The 19,423-nt window shown below is 45.3% G+C and overlaps 1 protein-coding gene across 1 annotated transcript in view; it reads left to right on the top strand.

Moving 5' to 3' along the window:
* The window catches only part of LOC147706821 (ATP-binding cassette sub-family C member 10-like), a 1,330,844-nt gene that overhangs the window by 677,401 nt on the left and 634,020 nt on the right, over nt 1–19,423 (top strand). The window contains 2 exon segments of the mRNA XM_086925587.1: nt 7,860–7,937; nt 12,937–13,245. Coding sequence (XP_086781713.1) covers nt 7,860–7,937; nt 12,937–13,245 — 387 coding nt within the window.

Here is a 19,423-nt window from a genome sequence, read left to right as displayed (position 1 = left end):
CAAAAAGGACACCATAGATTATCTAAAAAAGAAAAAAAAGATGTGGTTTAAAATTCTGTGTTTTTAGTGACAAATACTTGCACAAATAATGTTTTGCTCCTTGCGAAATTATTTGATTTCCATTGTGTCTAAAGCTGGCCACAAAGTTATGCTTATTTCTTTTACCCCTACAGAGCATCCTGAACACAATGCATTAAAGATTCTCTCTTGCGTTGCTATAGTAAGGCACTGCTCATTAAATCTTTCGCCTTACAAACTTGCTTCTTAAGCTATTTTGCTTGCAGCTGCATGCCTCGTCACTGCCTGCACATCCTCCCACACTGTGAATGTCCACTGGCTTCCTTTTCCAGCATGTGTCAAGTTCAAATCCCTCTGCCTCATCTTCAAAGCCATGCACAGCAGTAGCCAGGTCTACTGATTAACACACCTTATTCCCTCTTTAGCTTCACCTGCAGCATGAACCTGTTGTAACTGGAGATCTCCGTGGTGGTCAAAGAAGACAAGACCCCATTTGTCTGAAGAAGAGTTCTCCATTCATCAGGGCCTGTCTCCCACACACCCTCTGGACAGAACTAAAATCCCTACTTAAACCCTCCTTCCTGTTTCATCACCGCTTTCCATCTGCTCGATAGTTGATATGAATGTAGTCATGTCTTTGTAACTGTATAAGCGGCATTGATCTTCCATACAAATTGTCCATACTCATGTAACAGACTCAGCTTGATTAATGCCATGGTTGTCATTTAGGGGATGTTAGGGGTCACAGCTGCGACCCCAGACTTGCTCCCTGCTTACCCTGGGACTGCCTTTGCTACTCCGGCATGGGATCTCAGACAGAAACAAAAAGAGGGTCTTGAGAGCTGGGCCGCGATGTCCGGTTGGCAAAAAGGTGAGGAGTCCAACTGGGCTGACGCGGACAGAAACGCTTTTGCTGTTCATTGTGGCCGTTGTGAAGAATTTCGGTCCATCGGCTCTTAAAACAAGAGCTGCCGCTATACAGCAAGATCAATTTCCTCAAGAAAGTGGCCTTGTTCATGGGAGGAACGTTGAAAACAAGCCCTATTTCTCAATAAAAATGGACATATGGTATGTGTGACATGCACAGCGGCCATTTTAGGTGTTTGGGAAGCTCTACATTAGCCCCAATAGGTTTCAAGTTATTTGCTGCAATGTGCTTTTCTAGAGTGCTGATTTGAGCTGGAATCTCGGTGATTGGCACACCTTTTCATCAAATACAGATTGCTACTTTGAAGGTTAGATGTCTACATGTTTTTTTTGAGAATTTAGTAGGTGACACATCAAAATTATTGTAATTTAGATTTAGTATGAACTGTGTGCCTTGACCATTGGTGATTGGCATACCGTTTTCAAAATATTTGTTTGTGAGCCAACAGGAGTCTTGTTAAGGTGATTGGCACACCTTTTCTTCAGTTGGAGTTTGTCTTACTCAAGTTGTTGGTGCTCATCTTTGGCGCTTGGGATATCTACAGCAGCACGGTGGCAGTTTGGCAAGCAGAGGCAGTTGGTTGAGATGCATTATGAGATAACAGAGGAAAAGTTATTTTTCTTTTATTTTTTCTCTCTCTCAGGTCTTAAAGTTATTTCTGTTTTTTCAAGGTCTCAGTAATTGACATTTTTACAGGCAAATCTGCAAGGTATAGAGCTGAAGGTGTTTTGAATATCTTAGGAGAAAATGCACAATGTGACGCCACCTCCATTTTTTTTAAGTAATCCAGGTGAACCGACAGTTAAGTGGCAGAAGCGGAAGAAGATTTTGGGAAATTACAAAAGAGTATGCGGAATTGAACTTGAGCCTGGAATGTAAACACTCTTTATTACTTCATTGTTTAAGGGGTGAGGGACAGGCAGTCCTAGAAAGTTTACCAGAACTAAGTGCAGCAGATCAGAGGACATTAAATGAATATGAGATATGTATTTTGCAATCAGATTGCCATTGTCTGCCACATGTCAGTACCATCATGGAAAGGCATTACTTTGGGTTAAGGGAGCAAATGAGAGATGAGTCGGTTTAAGATTTTGTGACTGGTCTCCGGAATCTTGAGGCAAGTTGTAAAGGAGTGGTGTAGAGGAGAGGATAATGGATCAGTTTGTTTTAAAATGTGCACATGATAGAATAAGAGAAGAGTTGTTGTTGAACCACCCATTGAGGAGGTAATTGCGATTGCTAAACGTGTGGATTACATGGTGAAATGTGTAGATGAGTTAAGCAATTCCTAGAACGAGTTAAAAGAAAGCAATACTAAAGTGTAGGAAGTCGTTTTCCAGGTCAAAAATTTGCGTTACTCAGAGTCGTTAAATAAAAAGTTAATGCATGTTCCAGAAAGCAAAGGTGTACAAGAAATTAAAAACACCTGCTTCCGGTGTGGTAGGATAGGCCATGGAGCGAATACTATTTTCTGTCCCGCTTTGCAGGTTATTTGCAATGCGTGTGGGAAGAAAGGACATTTCCCTAAGTGTTGCAAAAGTAAAATAAAGACGGGAGATCAACAAGAGGTTAAAAAGATTGTGTTTCAAGTGGATGGTAGAAAAGCCCAGCATCCATCACATACAGTACAGATTGAAGGAATTGAGATGACGTTTGATCCCTGTTCTCATCTGACCATGGTTTCCATGGATACATATGGCACTTTCTTTAAGTGAAAGGCAAAGTTGTGCAAGGTCGATGTCTCACCTGTAGGGTATGGTGGGATACCAATTAAAATGGAAGGGTATTTCACAACATGTGTTGAACTAGGTGGGAGAATGGTAGCTGGGAATGTGTATGTTGCTAAAAGAGGGGATGCATTACTTGGGTGGTCACATCAGCATTTGTTGGGTGTAATGTTGAATCCGAATGCTGTTCGTCAGGTACAGGTACAGGAGGTGAATGGCTCATTCGTGGCTTTTGATGAGCAGTTCATGGATGTATTTAAGGATGGTTTGGGGTGCCTTAAAGGGTATAAATATCACATAAAGTTGAAGGAGGGAGCGATTCCAGTTGTTGCTAAAGTAAGGTGGATGCCTATGATTGAAAACGTTGGTGTGCAGAAGGAGATAGAGCTATTGGTTGAGATGAGGATTATTGAACCAGTGGAGGCAACAAAGTGGTTGGCTCCGATTGTAGTGGCCAAAAAATCCAGTGGTGAGATTTGTTTGTGGATTGAATTTCGTGCACTCAATAGGGAGGTAATTGTGGATAGGTTTCTCTTGCCCAATATTGACAAGATTATCTTTACTCTGGAGGGGCCAAATATTTCGCCACTTTGGATCTAGCATCCTCTTACCATCAGGTGGAACTAGATGAATCCTCACCGGAGTTGATTGCTTTCATCACACCAGTGGGAACATTTATATTTTTGAGAAAGCCATTTGGTTTAGCCTCCGCGGCCTCTGTGTTCCAGAGGATAAAGTTGAGTGTACTAAAAGGAGTCACAGGTATGAAATGCTATCAGGAGGATTTATTGATTTATGTTAACACAAAAAAAGGAACATCATTCTAGAGTGTGTACTGTTTTGGAGTGGGTGAGGAAGGCTGGATTACCTTTGAGGAAGGACAAGTTTAAGTTCGGTGTAGAAGAAGTTAATTATTTGTGGAATTGTATTACTGGGCAAGGTGATTCCCCCAAAAAGTAGTTAGTGGACATCATTGTGAAATTACAGGAACCCAGTAATAAAGAAGAGCTGTTATCCTTTTTGGGGATGATGGAATATTACTGTAAATTTATACCTGGTTATCCGGACAAGCCTCAAAACCTCAGGAAGTTACTTGCCAAAAAATTTGTTTTGAGTGGAGTTCAGAGTGTGATAAAGAGTTCAGATCAGTCAAGGAGAATTTGAAAAATGCACCCAGTTTGCAGGCATTTATTCCAGGTGAGAAAACGTATATTATTTCTGTCTCTAGTGCAAAAGGCATTGGGGCAGTGTTACTTTAGAAAAGGAATGGATTTGAACATTTGATAGCTGGTGCCTCTAGATGCTTGAGAGGTTCAGAACAGAATTACCCAGATATAGAGAAGGAGGCATTGGCGATTTATTGGGCGTTAAAGAAAGAGTTGGAATAAGAGATAGATTATTTCACTGCTGCATGATTTCTCAGTTGACTATAAACCAGGAGTGATTTATTGTTTGGCTGATTTTCACGTTTGGTGGATGTTGGAAAAATTGATCAGGAAGAAGAAGAAAACGTTGAGGAAAAGGTGAATATGTGTGAGGTCACATTAGAAGCCATAGAACAAGAGGAATGGATGAGTGAGATATGCAAAAATCGGAAAAGTACAAAGGAAATTGAGATGATGTTATTGGGAAAAGGTAAGCATTTGGATAAACCCTGGTCTTTGATTTGAGATGAATGAGATGCTTTCTTGTGGAACAAAACCTGTACCACTGTTTGGTGTGCGTAACAAGTTACTCAGTTTTGCGCATGATGGTCACTTGGGCATTGTGAAGACGATAGAATGATTAGGATTGCAGACTTGGTGGCCAGGAATGGGTAAGGAAGTAGAAAGGGTGGTGAGAGACTACATGCAGTGTTGTATGAGTGACAAGATTTTGAAAAGTAAACAGATGCTCATGGTCCGTAGAAAGCTTCCAAAATATCCCTGGGATGAAATTGCTATTAATATAGTAGGACCGCTCCATGGTGAAAGTAGCACTCCATATTTTATAGGGGTGTTAGATTTGTATTCTAAATGAGTTGAAGTAGCCTGTGTTAGAGATATTTAATCTGCAAATTTCATCACATTTTTGGAAGACATATTTAAAAGGTAACGTTTTCCAAATTCGATGTTATCAGATAATAGTTCCCAATTTTGTACAACAGAACAGCGACGGCTCGTGGAGGGAGTTACGGTGGGGCAGGAGGGCGGGGAGGGGGAGGGGCAGGGTGGAGGTTGCTAAAAACCGGCATATGGATAATTGCAGGTAAGTAAACAATTTAATTAATAAAACGAATTTCGTAGTGCGCCTTGCATCGCAAAATGCAATGCAGTGCGAGCTACGAAATTCGTTTTATTAATTAAATTGTTTACTTACCTGCAATTATCCATATGCCGGTCTTTAGCAACCTCCACCCTGCCCCTCCCCCTCCCCGCCCTCCTGCCCCACCGTAACTCCCTCCACGGGCCGTCGCTGCAACAGAAATGCAAATATTTTTAAAGAAATGTAGGATTATGCAAAAAAGAAGTTCTGTTTATCACCCAGAGACCAATGGAGCTGTAGAGAGGGTGAACAAAACACTGAAAAAAAGTATTCAGTTAGCAAAGAGAAAATTACTTAAATTAGAAGTCTGTTCTGCAAAACAGGATACCAGCATATCGCATGGCCCCTCATTCCACGACGGGAAGGTCACCCTTTGAACTGTTCAAAGGAAAAGCGGCTAACTCAATGATGTGTCCAGGGTGGATGGTGTGGAATAAAGGGTTGAAGGATAATGATGTTGGTGAATGGAGGAATAAGGAACTCAGGCATCGAGTATAGAAAACAGTATTTTGATAAAAAGAAATATATAGTAGACAGCCATGTGGTTGTGAGTGACAGTGGTAAAATAAGGGCACCTGTGGGATGTCAACCATGGTCAAAGAGAGAAAATTGGTTACATTATTCAAAAATACTGTGAAGACAGAGGATGGGAGAATTTGGAATAAAAGTCAGGTTGTGGTGGTTAAAGCTTATTGATATTCTGCTCAAATTCAACAGGGTCAAATCTACAATCAGTACCCATACAAGGTGGTGATGTACGGCATACAGAGTCATATTTATATTAAGTGCTCGTTAGGGAGAGGAGTCTAAGAGTGCGGAAAAACATTGTATATGAAAGATTGTTTGTGAGGTTCAGTGGTGGTATTTGATTTTGATGTTACATGATGCACAGTGTTTTCATGGCCAGATTCTTATATATAGACTCGTGATATTTAGGTTATTAGTTTTCAGAAACTCTCTTCATTCAGTCAAGTTCATTATGTAAGTTTACTTGTGTTCATATAGGGGGGGAAAGTGTGTTATGTCATAGTAGAAGGTCCTAGTAGAACCCAAACAATTTTATGTATATACTATGTGGAGTCAGTTGACCGTGGATGGCTGAGTGGATGAGGTGAATAAATCACACCTAAAGAACATGAGAGACTGAACTGCGTATCATTTATATTGGGTTATCCAACAAAGCCAGCAATTATTTTGACTGTTTATGAGAATATATGGATTCATGTGTGGAACAGGCATGTAAAACAATCTCAAAGCAGAAAGCACCAATTTTGTAATATAATTATTTATTTTCCTAATTGATAAGGCCCAGGTCTATGTCTTTGGCAGTCTGTGAGCACGTGTGGGGAGAGAAAAAATAAGCATAGCAGAAAGATTAGGTAAAGGAGAGAGTGAAAGAGAATTAGAGAATAGGGGAAGAGGACGGTGAAAGGAGAAAGCAGATAGGAGGATGACACTACAGAGTGGCAGGTCAGTGACAGACGAGGACAGGTGTGTGCATGTGTATGTTCAAGAGAGAACTGAGAAACAGAGGAGACCATTGTGATAGGCACAGACATCAGCACCTGTAAAGGAGATTGAGACAGGTCAGAGATATGAGAGAAAGACATAGACTATACCAACAGATGATAAAGAGGTAGAAAAGAGAATGACACAGGTTAGAAAGAAATTATGAAAATGGATGGATAAGAGAAAGACAGCTAAGAAAAAGAGAACGGACAGCTTATAAAGAGACAGTTCAAAGAGATAGAGAAGTGAGACAGAAGGGGGGACATCAGAGGTGATGAGTTTCAAGTTTATTTTATTTAGCACAGTTACTTAAAACGATTGATACAAAATGTCTCATTCCATATCAACAATTATTAAAATATTAATACCAGTTAAAAATCAATACAAACTAATTGATGTATCTAGGCATATTCTTCTCCACTTGTTTTAAATTTTTTACAAAGCGGCAATTAAGCTGCGTATCCTCAGGTGCGAAGCATGCCAGCACATCCTGTCTCAGTGTGCGGATACTTCTCTGATCATAAAGTGGTTTTAAAAGCTGTTTCCTTTCCTTTGATAGTTCTTTGCATGTACAGATAAGGTACAACATATCTTCTTGCGATATACCGCAAAGGTGACAGGTAAAATCAGATTGATGAAGAGGCAGACTGGTGTGAGAAATTACTCAGGGAAAGATGGTAGATAGGTGAGAGAGGGGATCTAAAGAGTTAAATAAGAAAAAATGTGAGATAAATGAGAAAGCACTGAGATAGGAGACAGTTGAGAAGGAAACAGCAACAGCAGTGAGGTTGTGAGAGTAGGGAAAACGTAGCGAAGTGATTTAGAGACAAAGGCAGGTGAAAAAGAGAAGGGCGAGTTAGTGGGACAGAGGTGGAAGACCTGTAATAGAGACTATAAAAAGGCAAGAAAGGTCATATGACATCACTTCCTGTGATGTCATTCGAGACAAAGGGCACATGATGTTACTTCCACAATCCTTTTGGTGACTTGACGTCTATGATTAATGCCGTAAGTAAAGTCCTGGTCTGCCCTACTGGGCAAGGTTCAAGCAACACAAATAGCTACAGAAAAATACAAAACATAATTAAACAGTAGCTTTCCGTCCAGCCACAGTTCATCAATCAATACACTAACCTTAAACCCAGTGTATCAACCAGTACATTTCACCCTGCTAATGAAATATTCGCCATAAACCACGCTTCATACTTGATGCTTACACCATTCCTTTTCCAAAACCCTGTAATGAAGGCGACGTTGGCTATAAGCCCAAATTAAACATTTCCTCATGTAATTGTGTGTTCATGCACCATCTAGGCATTGACAGTGAGGAAAATGCTTTTTATGCTTCTTTTTTGATGACTTTTCTCCTTTAGGCACACCCTCTGAGATTATTCCGTTGGTGGAAGCCTCACTTAAGCACAACAGCAAGGGAAGAAAGAAAGTGTATGTGGGTAAGTATAGTAGACTAGTACATCTTCTGTAATATCACTCATGTTTTTCATCTAATCCTACTGCTGCAGAATCAGGGTAGTAAAATATGATGTATGGTGAGACTGAATGAATTATTTGCTGCTTCATTTGTTGCAATGTCTGAGATATGAAGAGCAGGCTAAGGTGTGAATGGGAGGAACATTCCATTTAGAAACACGTTCTCAGGTGCTCACCACCAGCCCTGCATCCTTACAATGGCCTCATCTATTGTGGCCTCGATCTGTGCTTGAGAAATAGGGTCCTGAGGGCTACCGCTTCCACCACCGACTCCTGGCACCTGATAACACAATAATATCAGTGAAAAAGGTGACCAACTCAGGCTTCCTACCTGCATCACCAGTTAATGGTCTATGGCCCAATTGAGGAGGCCATTGTTTAGTAAACTAAAATGAAGAGTAAGAGAAGGAAAGGCAAGGGAATGTGAGCTTGGAGTAAAATGCTAGTGTAGCAGAAAATTCCTGGGCTGAATTGAAAAATGCTGTAGGGATTCTGGCTAAGAAGAGGAATCTTGAAGGGAATTCTGAGCTGGAGAGAGTGCTTCTGGAATGTTAACAGAATCATCACCTAAAGAGGGGGGCCCTGGAATAGAGATGACCTTCTAAGATAAAGAAATCTTTTTTGTAATTGCCAGTGAATTGTGAGTGGTGTAACGAGATGGATCCAAGAATTTAAAGGGATACGTGCACTAAGGAGAGGGATCTCAGAAGAGAGAGGAACTCCTTGGGTAGGTAGAGGGATCCAAGAATTGCAAACCAGAATTCTGAGCAAAAATGGAGTGAATCTCGTGTTAAGGATAAACTTCCTGGAATAAATGGGGAATGCTGAACCAAGGAGAGGATTTAGGCGATCATAAGTCAATCCGGAAGTAAAGAGCAGGATTAGAAAATACAGAGGGAGTCTCAAGCTGGGTAAAGGAATCATGGACTAGAAAGTTTGGTCTCAGCTAAAGGGAGATTATGGAAAGATCAGGAGTTAGGATCTAAGGAGGTAAATCCTGGAGAAAATTCTCAGCTAAGAGAGATCCTGAAGGGAATTCTAAGTTAAGAAGATGTATCCAGGAATATTATGTCAATTTTGTACTAAACAAGAGATCCTGCAACAGCAAGCAAATTCTGAGGTAAAGAAAAGCATTCAGGAATAGCAATGGAATCCTCAACTAAGATTACAACAAGTTACCTTCGGCAATGCCTCTATCTAGCTGTAGATTCCTTACCCTAGTATCGTTCAGCTCCGGGTAGCCCAGTTGGTGTTATCCACGCTGGAAAGTGCCCATCATGCCGGACTGGACTGTCTGGGCAGTAATATTTGACAAACTTGCAGCAGTGCCCACGTACCTGCCTGATGGATATCTAGAACAGGGACCACTTTCACTGCAGTGATCTCAGCTTTAGTTCTGGTGATATGAGCTCTCAAGCTCTCAAGGTGCTGCTTTGTAGCCATTGGAGATGGTTCTTTTGTTAACTGTCTTACCTTTCCCCGTAGAGGTAAAACAAACAAAGACCTGATTGTCAACCTGGTTGCATTTGGTAAGATAGATATAAAATGTAAACTCTATTTTTGTGTCCAGACGATGGACTCTTTCCTCTTGCTTGGTAAAATGAGGGAATTGAACAAGGTAGGCAATGTGGCAGTCTGCCCAACGTGAAATGTGTAACCACCTTTGGTAATGAGGAGCCAAAGTTCTTAATGCCCAGTTAGTCTTGGAAAAAGTTTATGTACAGTGGATGAACCCAAAGGGCCAGGAACTCACCAACCCTCTGGGCAGATGTTATTGCCACAAGTAAGATGTTTTGATGGTCTGTAGTTTTAGAGGGCAGCTGTGCATAGGATCATGTTGAGTTCATGAGAAAAGTAAAGACTAAATTAAGGTCCCATTGGGGCATAATGAAGGGCTTAGGTGAAATAATGTTTTGTAAACCTTTTACGAAACAAGTCACAACAGATAACTTAAACAGGGAAGGATGGTCTGGCAACCACAGGAAGGAGGAGATGGTGATAGGGTATCCTTTAACTGTGACCAAAGCAAGGCATTGCGAGGCTTCGGATAAGACAAACAAAAGAACTTCAGACATTGGTGCAGACAGAGGATCAACAGATTTTGTAGAGCTCGGAGCCCCAATTGTGTCCAGTCAACAGGAGTAAATGGTTTTAGTGGCGGTACGCCTGACTGCCAAAATGACATCACACACTTTGGTAGGGAGCAGTCCCGAGACCTCCCTTGCGAACCGGGCTTGGAGTGCGATGAGCTTCATGGCTGGCTTGTGGATGGCCTTGGGGTTCATTGTCTTGCACTCCATGCAGGTCGCAAAGTTGTTGGCCCGCTCCAGGCACCATAGTAACACCAATTTCAGAGTCTGTCATAGAACTCAAAACTTGAGATAGCTTACCAAAGATCTATGAATTTATATCCTGCAGACTCGTATCGAACAACCCCTAAATGGGCGAGCCATGCATCCATGGTTCAGTCCTGAATGCACTAGAGCAATCAAAGCCCTAAAACCCACCACTAATATATTACCACGAGATACTACTGCCATAAGGAAAGCATGACATAAATATAAGCTTGCCCGACATGAAAGGAAACAGGTTATTCGAGCTAAAGCGGGGAAGGAACTAAATAAAGCAGCTGATCTGAAAGATACTAGACTCTTCTGGGACATAGTCAACCGAACTTCTAGTATTAAGTGCCATGTTCCTGAGGCCGAATGGACCGCTCACTTTTCCTCCATCTTTTTAAACCAGACAACAGAGATGGTTGGTCCCTAATCGAAAACATGCCCGACAAAATGACAAAATCCTAACTTCTGTGAATACCAAAAGGAGTAAGTTTAGGATTTAGTCCTAAGTTAGTTCTGTGAATCGGGCCCATAGATAGAAGCATATTATGGGACCTGATGGAGCAGGCGCGTATTGACCCCCATCTAGTGGATCTGGTAAAACGCACGCATTGGGACTCCACAATGAGGGTGAGCGGTACACTGAATGGGGACTGTACAGCCCCAATAAATGTGACTAGAGGGGTCAGACAGGGTTGCATATTAGTGCCTTTCCTTTTTTTATTATACATCTATTCTCTAAACACCACTTTAAGGGCTTGCTGTGATGATGTTCCCAGGATTGGCATGCAGGCAGTCCTTGTGCTCCTCTATGCGGATGATGCAGTTCTTTTAGGTCTGAACGCAAATGCCCTCCAAAAGCATTTGAACAAGTTTAGTGATTTTAATCTGAGATTAAAACTTAAGGTAAACCAATCAACATCTTTTATCATGACCTGTGGTGCAAAACACACGAAGTCAAAAACTTTTTTATTGTGCGGGCACAAATTGAAAAAGTTCCTTTTTTCAACTACCTTGATATTTTATTGGAGGTTAATGGATCATGGGACAGATTACTTATCTACAGGGCTCAAAAGATGCGTGCAGCTGAAGATGCAATATTCAGATTTGCAAAAAGGTCAGGTCACAAGCCGGTATACGAAATGGTCTAACTTTATAAAAGGAAGTGCCTATTGGTGGGCACTTATGGAGCCGGAGTCTGGGGTTGTACTGCCTGCACATAACTTCAATTGAACAAAAGTAGGTTTTTGTGCAGGCTTCTGGCCATTCCTAAATCCTCCTCCAGCCTTATTTCACATTTGGAACTGGGTATAGGTTCAAGGCGGACCGGATCTCCATGGCACCCCTTCTATTATGGATAAAGCTATGGAGCTCCCCGAATGCAGACATCTCTCGGAAGGTCTTACTAGACTGTTTAAAATTAGATAACATGACTGCTATCCTATTGCTGGCTTATGTGTGAAGCACCTTCTATAACCTGGGGTATAGGCATCTCTTTGAGTCACCACAAAGTATAACATCTGATCTTAAAATGGAAGTCAAGAAGAGCTATGAAACTTACAAAGATGGAGTAAGAGTAAAAACATCTCTTGACATGACCACAGTTACAAAATATATATATATGCATATATACACATCATCTGATATTGATCCTTATCTGATCTGGATAGTAAACCCAGAGTACATATTGTAACTCACTAGATTTAGACTAAGTATAGTCCATTTTGTTTGTGGCTCTCCCAGTAGTGGGCGCCTGGTTTCTCTCCCTTTCACACTGCCCCTGTGCCTGTGTTACTGTTCAATCATCTGTTCATTGTATGCTCTTTTGTACTTTATATGACTCCCATGGATTTCGCTTTTTACGCACAGCCCTACTACATACGCACTTTAATTCTTACAAATAGGGTTTGATCTACCTACAAAGCTTTGAATCACTCGATGTTTGCACTGCTGTTTTCAGTTAAAACACTGCTGCTATCAAGTTGAGAAGAATGTGCATTTTAATGATCATTTGTTTGATGAAGCTTATAGAGTCTTATTTATATTTTATGAAGATTTAAATGTTTTATCCTGTGCTTTTATGGGCCTATAAAGACCGAATTAGGATGAATTTGAATTTGACCGCTTGGTTAATGTTCTAAGGTAAGGAATCTGCAACTAGAAGTCTTTATCAGATTGTATAAATTATGCAAAAATACTGACTTTAAGTAAAGAATTGTAGGATAAACCTCAGGTTATTCTTTCATGATGTTCACAGTTAGGTTCTCCGTAGCCCTAGAAGGGAAGTGATCTAGAGGAATATATAAATAGAACTCTGTTTATATCAAGAAGAATAAAGCCTTTTTCCCTGTCTGAGGTCAACTCTATGGTTGTTCACCCATGGAAAATATACACAGGTGCCATGCACCAAAGTGTATGCCTAGATAAAAAGGAGTGTATTTATTTTAAATTTTATCTGTTTATTACTAATAAATTAATGCAATAGAAATAAAAGTAATTTCCAGGACACAACATAAGTTTCATAAATTATTCCTGGACAGTCATGCCAGCTTTCCCAATCTAACCTGAACACATTAGGGTTGTGCTTCTTGTTTGATGCCTTAGTTGTGCTGTGTCTCATTAGCAACATCCGTGGATGACAACGAAGAAGAGGAGGATGATGAAGAGGAACAAAGTCAAATCCTTATGGACTTAGGGGAGCAGTCAGAAGATAAGGAGGAGAAGTCAAGGGATCACACTCAGATTGACACCAGTCACCACCATAATACAGACAAAGGCCAGGTGTCAGATGAGTCCAGGTGTGGCCATAAAATCATCAATGAGGAAGAGAAGAAGAAAGGTCTGGTGTCCTTCCTGGTCTACAAGGCATACTGCAGTGCAATGGGCACACCTTTGGCATTTGCAATCTTGTGCTTTTTCCTCTTTATGCAAGGTAACTCAAGACTCTTATTCTGAGTACTTCTCAATCTGCAGGTGAAATGTATGTGGCATTCAAGTTTTAACGGATCGCATTATCCGAAATGCTAAAATATATGAATGAGTGAGTCCTATTTGTGTGAAGATCGATGTGGGATGAGCTGACAACTATACCTATTCTGCCAACGTCCAATTTTTTCTAGGCCCTGTGGACATATTTATATTGGATTTGTTATTAATAAACTGGTGGTATTTCCTTGTAAACAACTTTTGATAAACTCTTTTTTAGCTCATCTGCTGACATTTTGTCGGCAGTGAAATACAGAGAGTGGGTTTTAGATCAGCCCCTTGCTCATGATTGAATGGCTTTATTGTCTACCTCAGTTCAATGCTCCTGGTTCTGTGTACTTTTTCCTCCTTAGTCTTGTTTTTGACCCCATATCTCCCTAACCCCTGAAACAATTCCCCAGAGCGTAGCTTCTATACCATCGTATGAATGAATTATATCCTTCCAATGACATCAGGGAAATATTTTTGATTTGTGTTTAGCAGCCTTCAAGAGTGCATCGCTTTCCTCTCTGTCTTCCTCTTCCACCTTCTTCTTGCTTCCCGCCTCCTCATTGCCTGCTTGTCATTTGCTCTCCTTCCCCTCCTCTTCCTGCTTAATTTTTTTCAGTTACTTCGATGGTCCTTCAGCTGTTCACTGCTACCAGGCCGTTCACTTCTTCACTCGTCTGTTGCTCACTTTCCATATCACTCCCCACCCTTTTCTCTCCCTGCTTTATTTTTATTATTTTTTGTTTTGCAAGGGTCTAGCAGCTTTACACTGCTATTGGCTGCTTGCTTCCTTCAGTATAAGCAGAATCCTCACGGAGGGGCTGATTCACAGAGCTAACCTGAGATAAAATCCTAAACTTACTACTTCACAGAAAGCATTTACTAGTAGTAAAGTTAGAATTTTGTCTTAAGTTAGGATTTTGTCTTAAGTGAGGATGTTGCCTAATTTAAGACAAAATCCCAATTTAAGACAAAATCCTAATTTAAGACAAAATCCAAATTATTTTTTTTTGATAAACACATTTTTGTTTTTATTGATTGACAAAATAAAGATAAAAATACCAGCCTTACAGTCCAACATCATGAAAGTCCAGGATTTAGAAAAAGAAAGCAGCACCACAAGATTTACAGATAATAACAAAAAAGAAAAACATAGGATTATAAAATCGGACAATCCTTTGATGACTACTCCACCTCCCCCAACCATTTTCCCCAAACCCTACGATACGTCTTAGGTCATCCACGAGCCTCGTACAGAACTTTCTCCTGTGTGGCACACCAATCCACCCCAGTGCTCCAGCGTCCAACGCACGGAGGTTCGGAGAGCTTCCAGGAGGCCGCAATGTCTCTTTTTGCAACCACCATTGCCTTAGTGTAGAACAATTTTTCGTACCGTGACCCATCCAGCCCATCAGAGTAATACCCAGAAGCGCATGCTTTGGGTCATGGGGGACCTCCCATCCCTAGACCTCAGTGAGTTCCTCCTCAATCTCCCCCCAGAACCGCTCCAAGCGGGGACATACCCATACCATATGGAAAAAATCTGCGGGGTCATGACCGCATCTGGCACAAGCAGAGGATGGGCTAAGCCCGGCCCGGTGAAGGCGCATCAGGGTGAGATATGTAGCATGTAAATAGTATAATTGCACTAAGGGCAGCCTAGCAGAGGCCGTGACCGTCCTAGAAGCCATAAGGGCGTCGCACCAGTCTTCCTCGTCTAAGGTGCCTACCCAACCCTCCCATTGAGCCCGTAGTAGGTCAAGGGGAGTGGGGGCATTGTTGATTATTGTACGGTAGATGCGGGAGATGCCGCCCCTCCCAGGTCACCGAACATTATCTGGGCCTCAGGCAGACTGTGGTCAGGAAGGCACATGCTAGTCATGAGGCGGGTGTGAAGGGTGAGGCGCAACTGCAAATACGTATAAAATTGTGACTGGTGTAAGGAATACCTGCTTTGGAGGTCACTGAAGGTCTCCATGTGATCCCCCACCCACACATTGTCTAGCTGCGAAACGCCTATCAGGTCCCAGGCTCTAAACCCGTGTAGTGCGTTGACTTCTTTGTGCCAGGTCCCCTGCCACAAGGGTTTGCATTGGGTTAACGTGTGCATCCATTTGGTATGTCGCAGTGCAGCCCGCCAGGCCAGCAACACAGAGCGTGTCACCTCTGGCAAACGGGAGGGAATTGGGGCCCCATATAACATAGCCTCGATCTTGGTGAAGCCCAACTTTCTGACCTCGAGCCTGTATGTCGGGTCTGACCAATCCCCATTGAACCAATCATGTAAAGAGAGAAGCTGCGCGGCAAAATAATATAAATAGAGGTGGGTCATCCCCAATCCCCCGTCGAAGAAGGAGATCCTACACACGCTGAGTGCCAACCGGGCCCTACCGTTTCCCCATAAAAACTGATGGGGGTATTTTGTAATACATAGAGGAAACGGGGGAGCTTCATCATTTTAAATAAGGCGACCCTCCCCATAGGATTCAGGGGCAGTGACCACCACCTCCGGAAGTCTGCTTCAGCCCACTTCACCAGTGGGGCCACGTTGAGGTCCCAGCTGAGCTCAGGGAGCAAGGTCATCCATCTCCCCAAATATTTGAAGGATTGACGGCAAAGAGGAATGTTGGATTGCCATGACAGGTGTAGGGGAACCAAGGCTGACTTATCCGGGTTAAGCCTGAGTCCCGAAGCCCGTTCAAAGAGGTGTAGAATGCTAAGGCAATGGGGGCCTGACCCAACGGGATCTGCCAAATAGATGAGGATGTCATCTGCGTAGAGTGCAATTTTGTCTGGTTTCAATCAATCAATCAATGACATTTATAGAGCGCGCTACATACCCGTAGGGTCTCAAGGCGCTTGGGGGAGGGGGGGTGCCGCTACTGCTCGAACAACCAGGTCTTCAGCTTCTTCCTGAAGGAGAGGTGGTCTTGGGTCAGGCGCAGGTCGGTCGGGAGGGAGTTCCAGGTCTTGGCGGCCAGGTAGGAGAAGGACCTTCCTCCTGTAGTCGCTCTTCGGATGCGGGGGACGGCGGCGAGGGCGTGGTTGGCTGATCGGAGGTGGCGTTTGGGAGCGTAGAAGTTGATCCGGCTGTTGAGGTAGCTCGGGCCTTGGTCGTGTAGGGCTTTGTGTGCGTGGGTGAGGAGGCGGAAGGTGATTCTTTTGTTGACGGGGAGCCAGTGAAGGTCTCTTAGATGTCCGGAGATGTGGCTGGTTCGTGGGATGTCGAGGATGAGTCTGGCTGAGGCGTTCTGGATCCGCTGGAGTCTCTTCTGGAGCTTGGCGGTGGTACCGGCGTAGAGGGCGTTGCCGTAGTCCAGTCGGCTAGTGACAAGGGCCTGGGTGACAGTCTTCCTGGTCTCGGTGGGGATCCACCAGAAGATCTTCCGTAGCATGCGTAGGATGTTGAAGCACGCCGAGGAGACGTTGTTGACTTGCCTGGTCATGGAGAGGGAGGAGTCCAGGATGAAGCCCAGGTTGCGTGCATGGTCTGTCGGTTTGGGTGCGGTGCCCAGGGCGGGAGGCCACCAGGAGTCGTCCCAGGCAGAGGGTGAAGAGCCCAGGATGAGGACCTCCGTCTTGTCAGAGTTCAGTTTCAGGCGGCTGGTCGTCATCCACTCGGCTACCTCTTTCATCCCTTCGTGCAGGTTGGCTCTGGCGGTGGCGGGGTCGTTGGTCAGGGAGAGGATCAGCTGGGTGTCGTCGGCGTAGGAGATTATGCTGAGGTTGTGTTGGCGTGCGATGGCCGCGAGGGGGCTCATGTAGACGTTGAAGAGGGTGGGGCTCAGAGAGGATCCTTGAGGGACACCGCAGATGACTTCGGAGGCCTCTGATTTGTACGGTGGTAGGCAGACTCTCTGTGTTCTTCCATCGAGGAAGGAGATGATCCATTCCAGCGCCTTGTCCTGGATTCCGACGTTGCTGAGGCGCTGTACTAGGGTGCGGTGGCAGACAGTGTCGAATGCTGCGGAGAGGTCTAGGAGGATGAGGGCCGCTGTTTCTCCGTTGTCCATCAGGGCTCGGATGTCATCGGTGGCGGCGATGAGGGCGGTCTCGGTGCTGTGATTGGCTCGGAAGCCGGACTGTGAGGGGTCGAGGGATCCATTCGACTCGAGGAAGGTGGCCATCTGCTTGTTGACGGTCTTCTCGATGACTTTGGCTGGAAACGGGAGGAGCGAGATGGGGCGGTAGTTCTTGAGTTCGGTGGGGTCCGCTGTTGGTTTCTTGAGTAGAGCGCTGAGTTCGGCGTGCTTCCAGCTCTCAGGGAAGGTGGCGGTGTCGAAGGATGTGTTGATGATGTCTCGCAGGTGGGGTGCGATGACAGCGTCGGCCTTGTTGAAGACGTGGTGAGGGCAGGGGTCGGTCGGTGATCCGGAGTGGATGGAGTTCATCGTGCGGATGGTGTCTTCGGTGCTGATTGGGGTCCAGGCGTGGAGGGTGGTGGTGGGGGGTGGTTGTTCGGTCATGGTGTGCGTTGGTTGGTTGTTGAAGCTGTTGTGTATGTCCGCGATCTTGTTGTGGAAGTAAGAAGCGAGGGAGTCGCAGAGGTCTTGCGATGGGGTGATGTCGTTGTTTCCTGCGCTGGGGTTGGATAGCTCTTTCACGATGTTGAAGAGCTCCTTGCTGTTGTGTGCGTTGTTGTCCAGCCGGTCCTTGAATGCAGTTTTCTTGGCGGCGCGGATCAGCTGGTGGTGCTTCCGAGTGGCCAGCTTGAGGGTGGTCCTGTTGTCCGGTGTAGGTTCCCTTCTCCAGACTTTCTCGAGGGCTCTGCAGTTCTTCTTGGAGCTCTTGAGTTCGTCGGTGAACCACGGGGCTTTCTTGCTGCCGGGTCTGCTGGGCGGGGTCCTCAGCGGGGCGAGCTCGTCCGCGCAGGTGCTGATCCACTTCGTGAGGTTGTCGGCGGCCTGGCTGGGGTTCGCTGAGCTGGCAGGAGGGTGCTGGCTCAGGGAGGTGGCGAGCTGGTCTGCTGTGATCTTGTTCCAGCTTCTGCGGGCGGCCTGTTGCTGGTGGTGGTGGGTCGTCGTTCTCTTGAAGGTGAAGTGGACGCAGCTGTGGTCCGTCCATTGAAGCTCTGTGGCGTGGCTGAAGTCGATGTCTGTGCTGGAGGAGAAGACTGCGTCGAGTGTGTGTCCGGCGAGGTGGGTGGGGGTGGACACCAGCTGCTTGAGTCCAAGATTGGCGAGGTTGTCGAGCAGGGTGCTGGTGTTGCGGTCGTTGTTGTTTTCCAGATGGAAGTTGAGGTCCTCCAGGAGGATGTAGTCAGCGGAGGGGAGGGCATGCGGGCTGACGAAGCCAGCGATGTCCTCGCTGAATTGTGTGCGTGGTCCCGGGGGTCGGTAGATCAGGGTGCCTCTGAGGGTGGTGTTCGGGTTGGTGTGGATCTGGAAATGCAGGTGTTCGGCGCTGGTCAGGGTGTTGTCGGTGCTGGTCGTGAGACGGATGGTGTTCCTGTGGATGATGGCGATACCTCCTCCCATCTGGTTGGCGTTGCGGTCCCTCCGGACGATCTTGTAGCCCTCTGGGATGGCGATGGCGATGTCGGGGGCTGAAGAGGCGTTCATCCAGGTCTCCGTGAGGAAGGCAACGTCAGGGGCTGTGGCGTCTAGGAGATTCCAGAGTTCGATGGCGTGTCTGTGGACGGAGCGGGTGTTGAGCAGGATGCACTTGAGGTGGGTGCTGCTGGTGTTCGACTTGGCGGGTGCTGGTGCAAGGCAGGTCCGGATGCAGGTGAACTTGCAGGCGTGGCAGCTGAAAGGTCCGTGGGTGCGTCGTGGTGTGGCTTGGTGGCATTCTGGGGGTCGGCCGGTGTTGAGTGCGATGAGGGTGGCGGCGGAGTACGTCAGGCGGGTAGGTCGGGGTCTTCGTGGGCCAGGGGTCCTGGCGCTGGTCGCGATCCGGTCGCGGACGGGCGCAGACGGGCTTACCTTTGGCGCGCCTTCGGCGCTCAATCGGCGCGCCCGCTGCGCGTGACCGTTGCGCGTTCGCACGGTCGCCATATAAGGCGAAGTGCGCGGGTGGGCGGGGCAGCTGGGAGGCGGGAGCGGGGAGGGATACAGAAGGCAAAAAGGGGCGGGGCTTAGCGGCGGTGGCGGGAAGCGGGGAGGGAGAGCGGAGGTCGGCGAGGTAGGCGGGCAGAC

This window comes from Lissotriton vulgaris, chromosome 6 (assembly GCF_964263255.1).
Source record: "Lissotriton vulgaris chromosome 6, aLisVul1.2, whole genome shotgun sequence".
Classification (NCBI taxonomy): domain Eukaryota; kingdom Metazoa; phylum Chordata; class Amphibia; order Caudata; family Salamandridae; genus Lissotriton; species Lissotriton vulgaris.
Note: the sequence above shows the minus strand (reverse complement) of the source record. Positions and strands in the feature narration are given on the sequence as shown.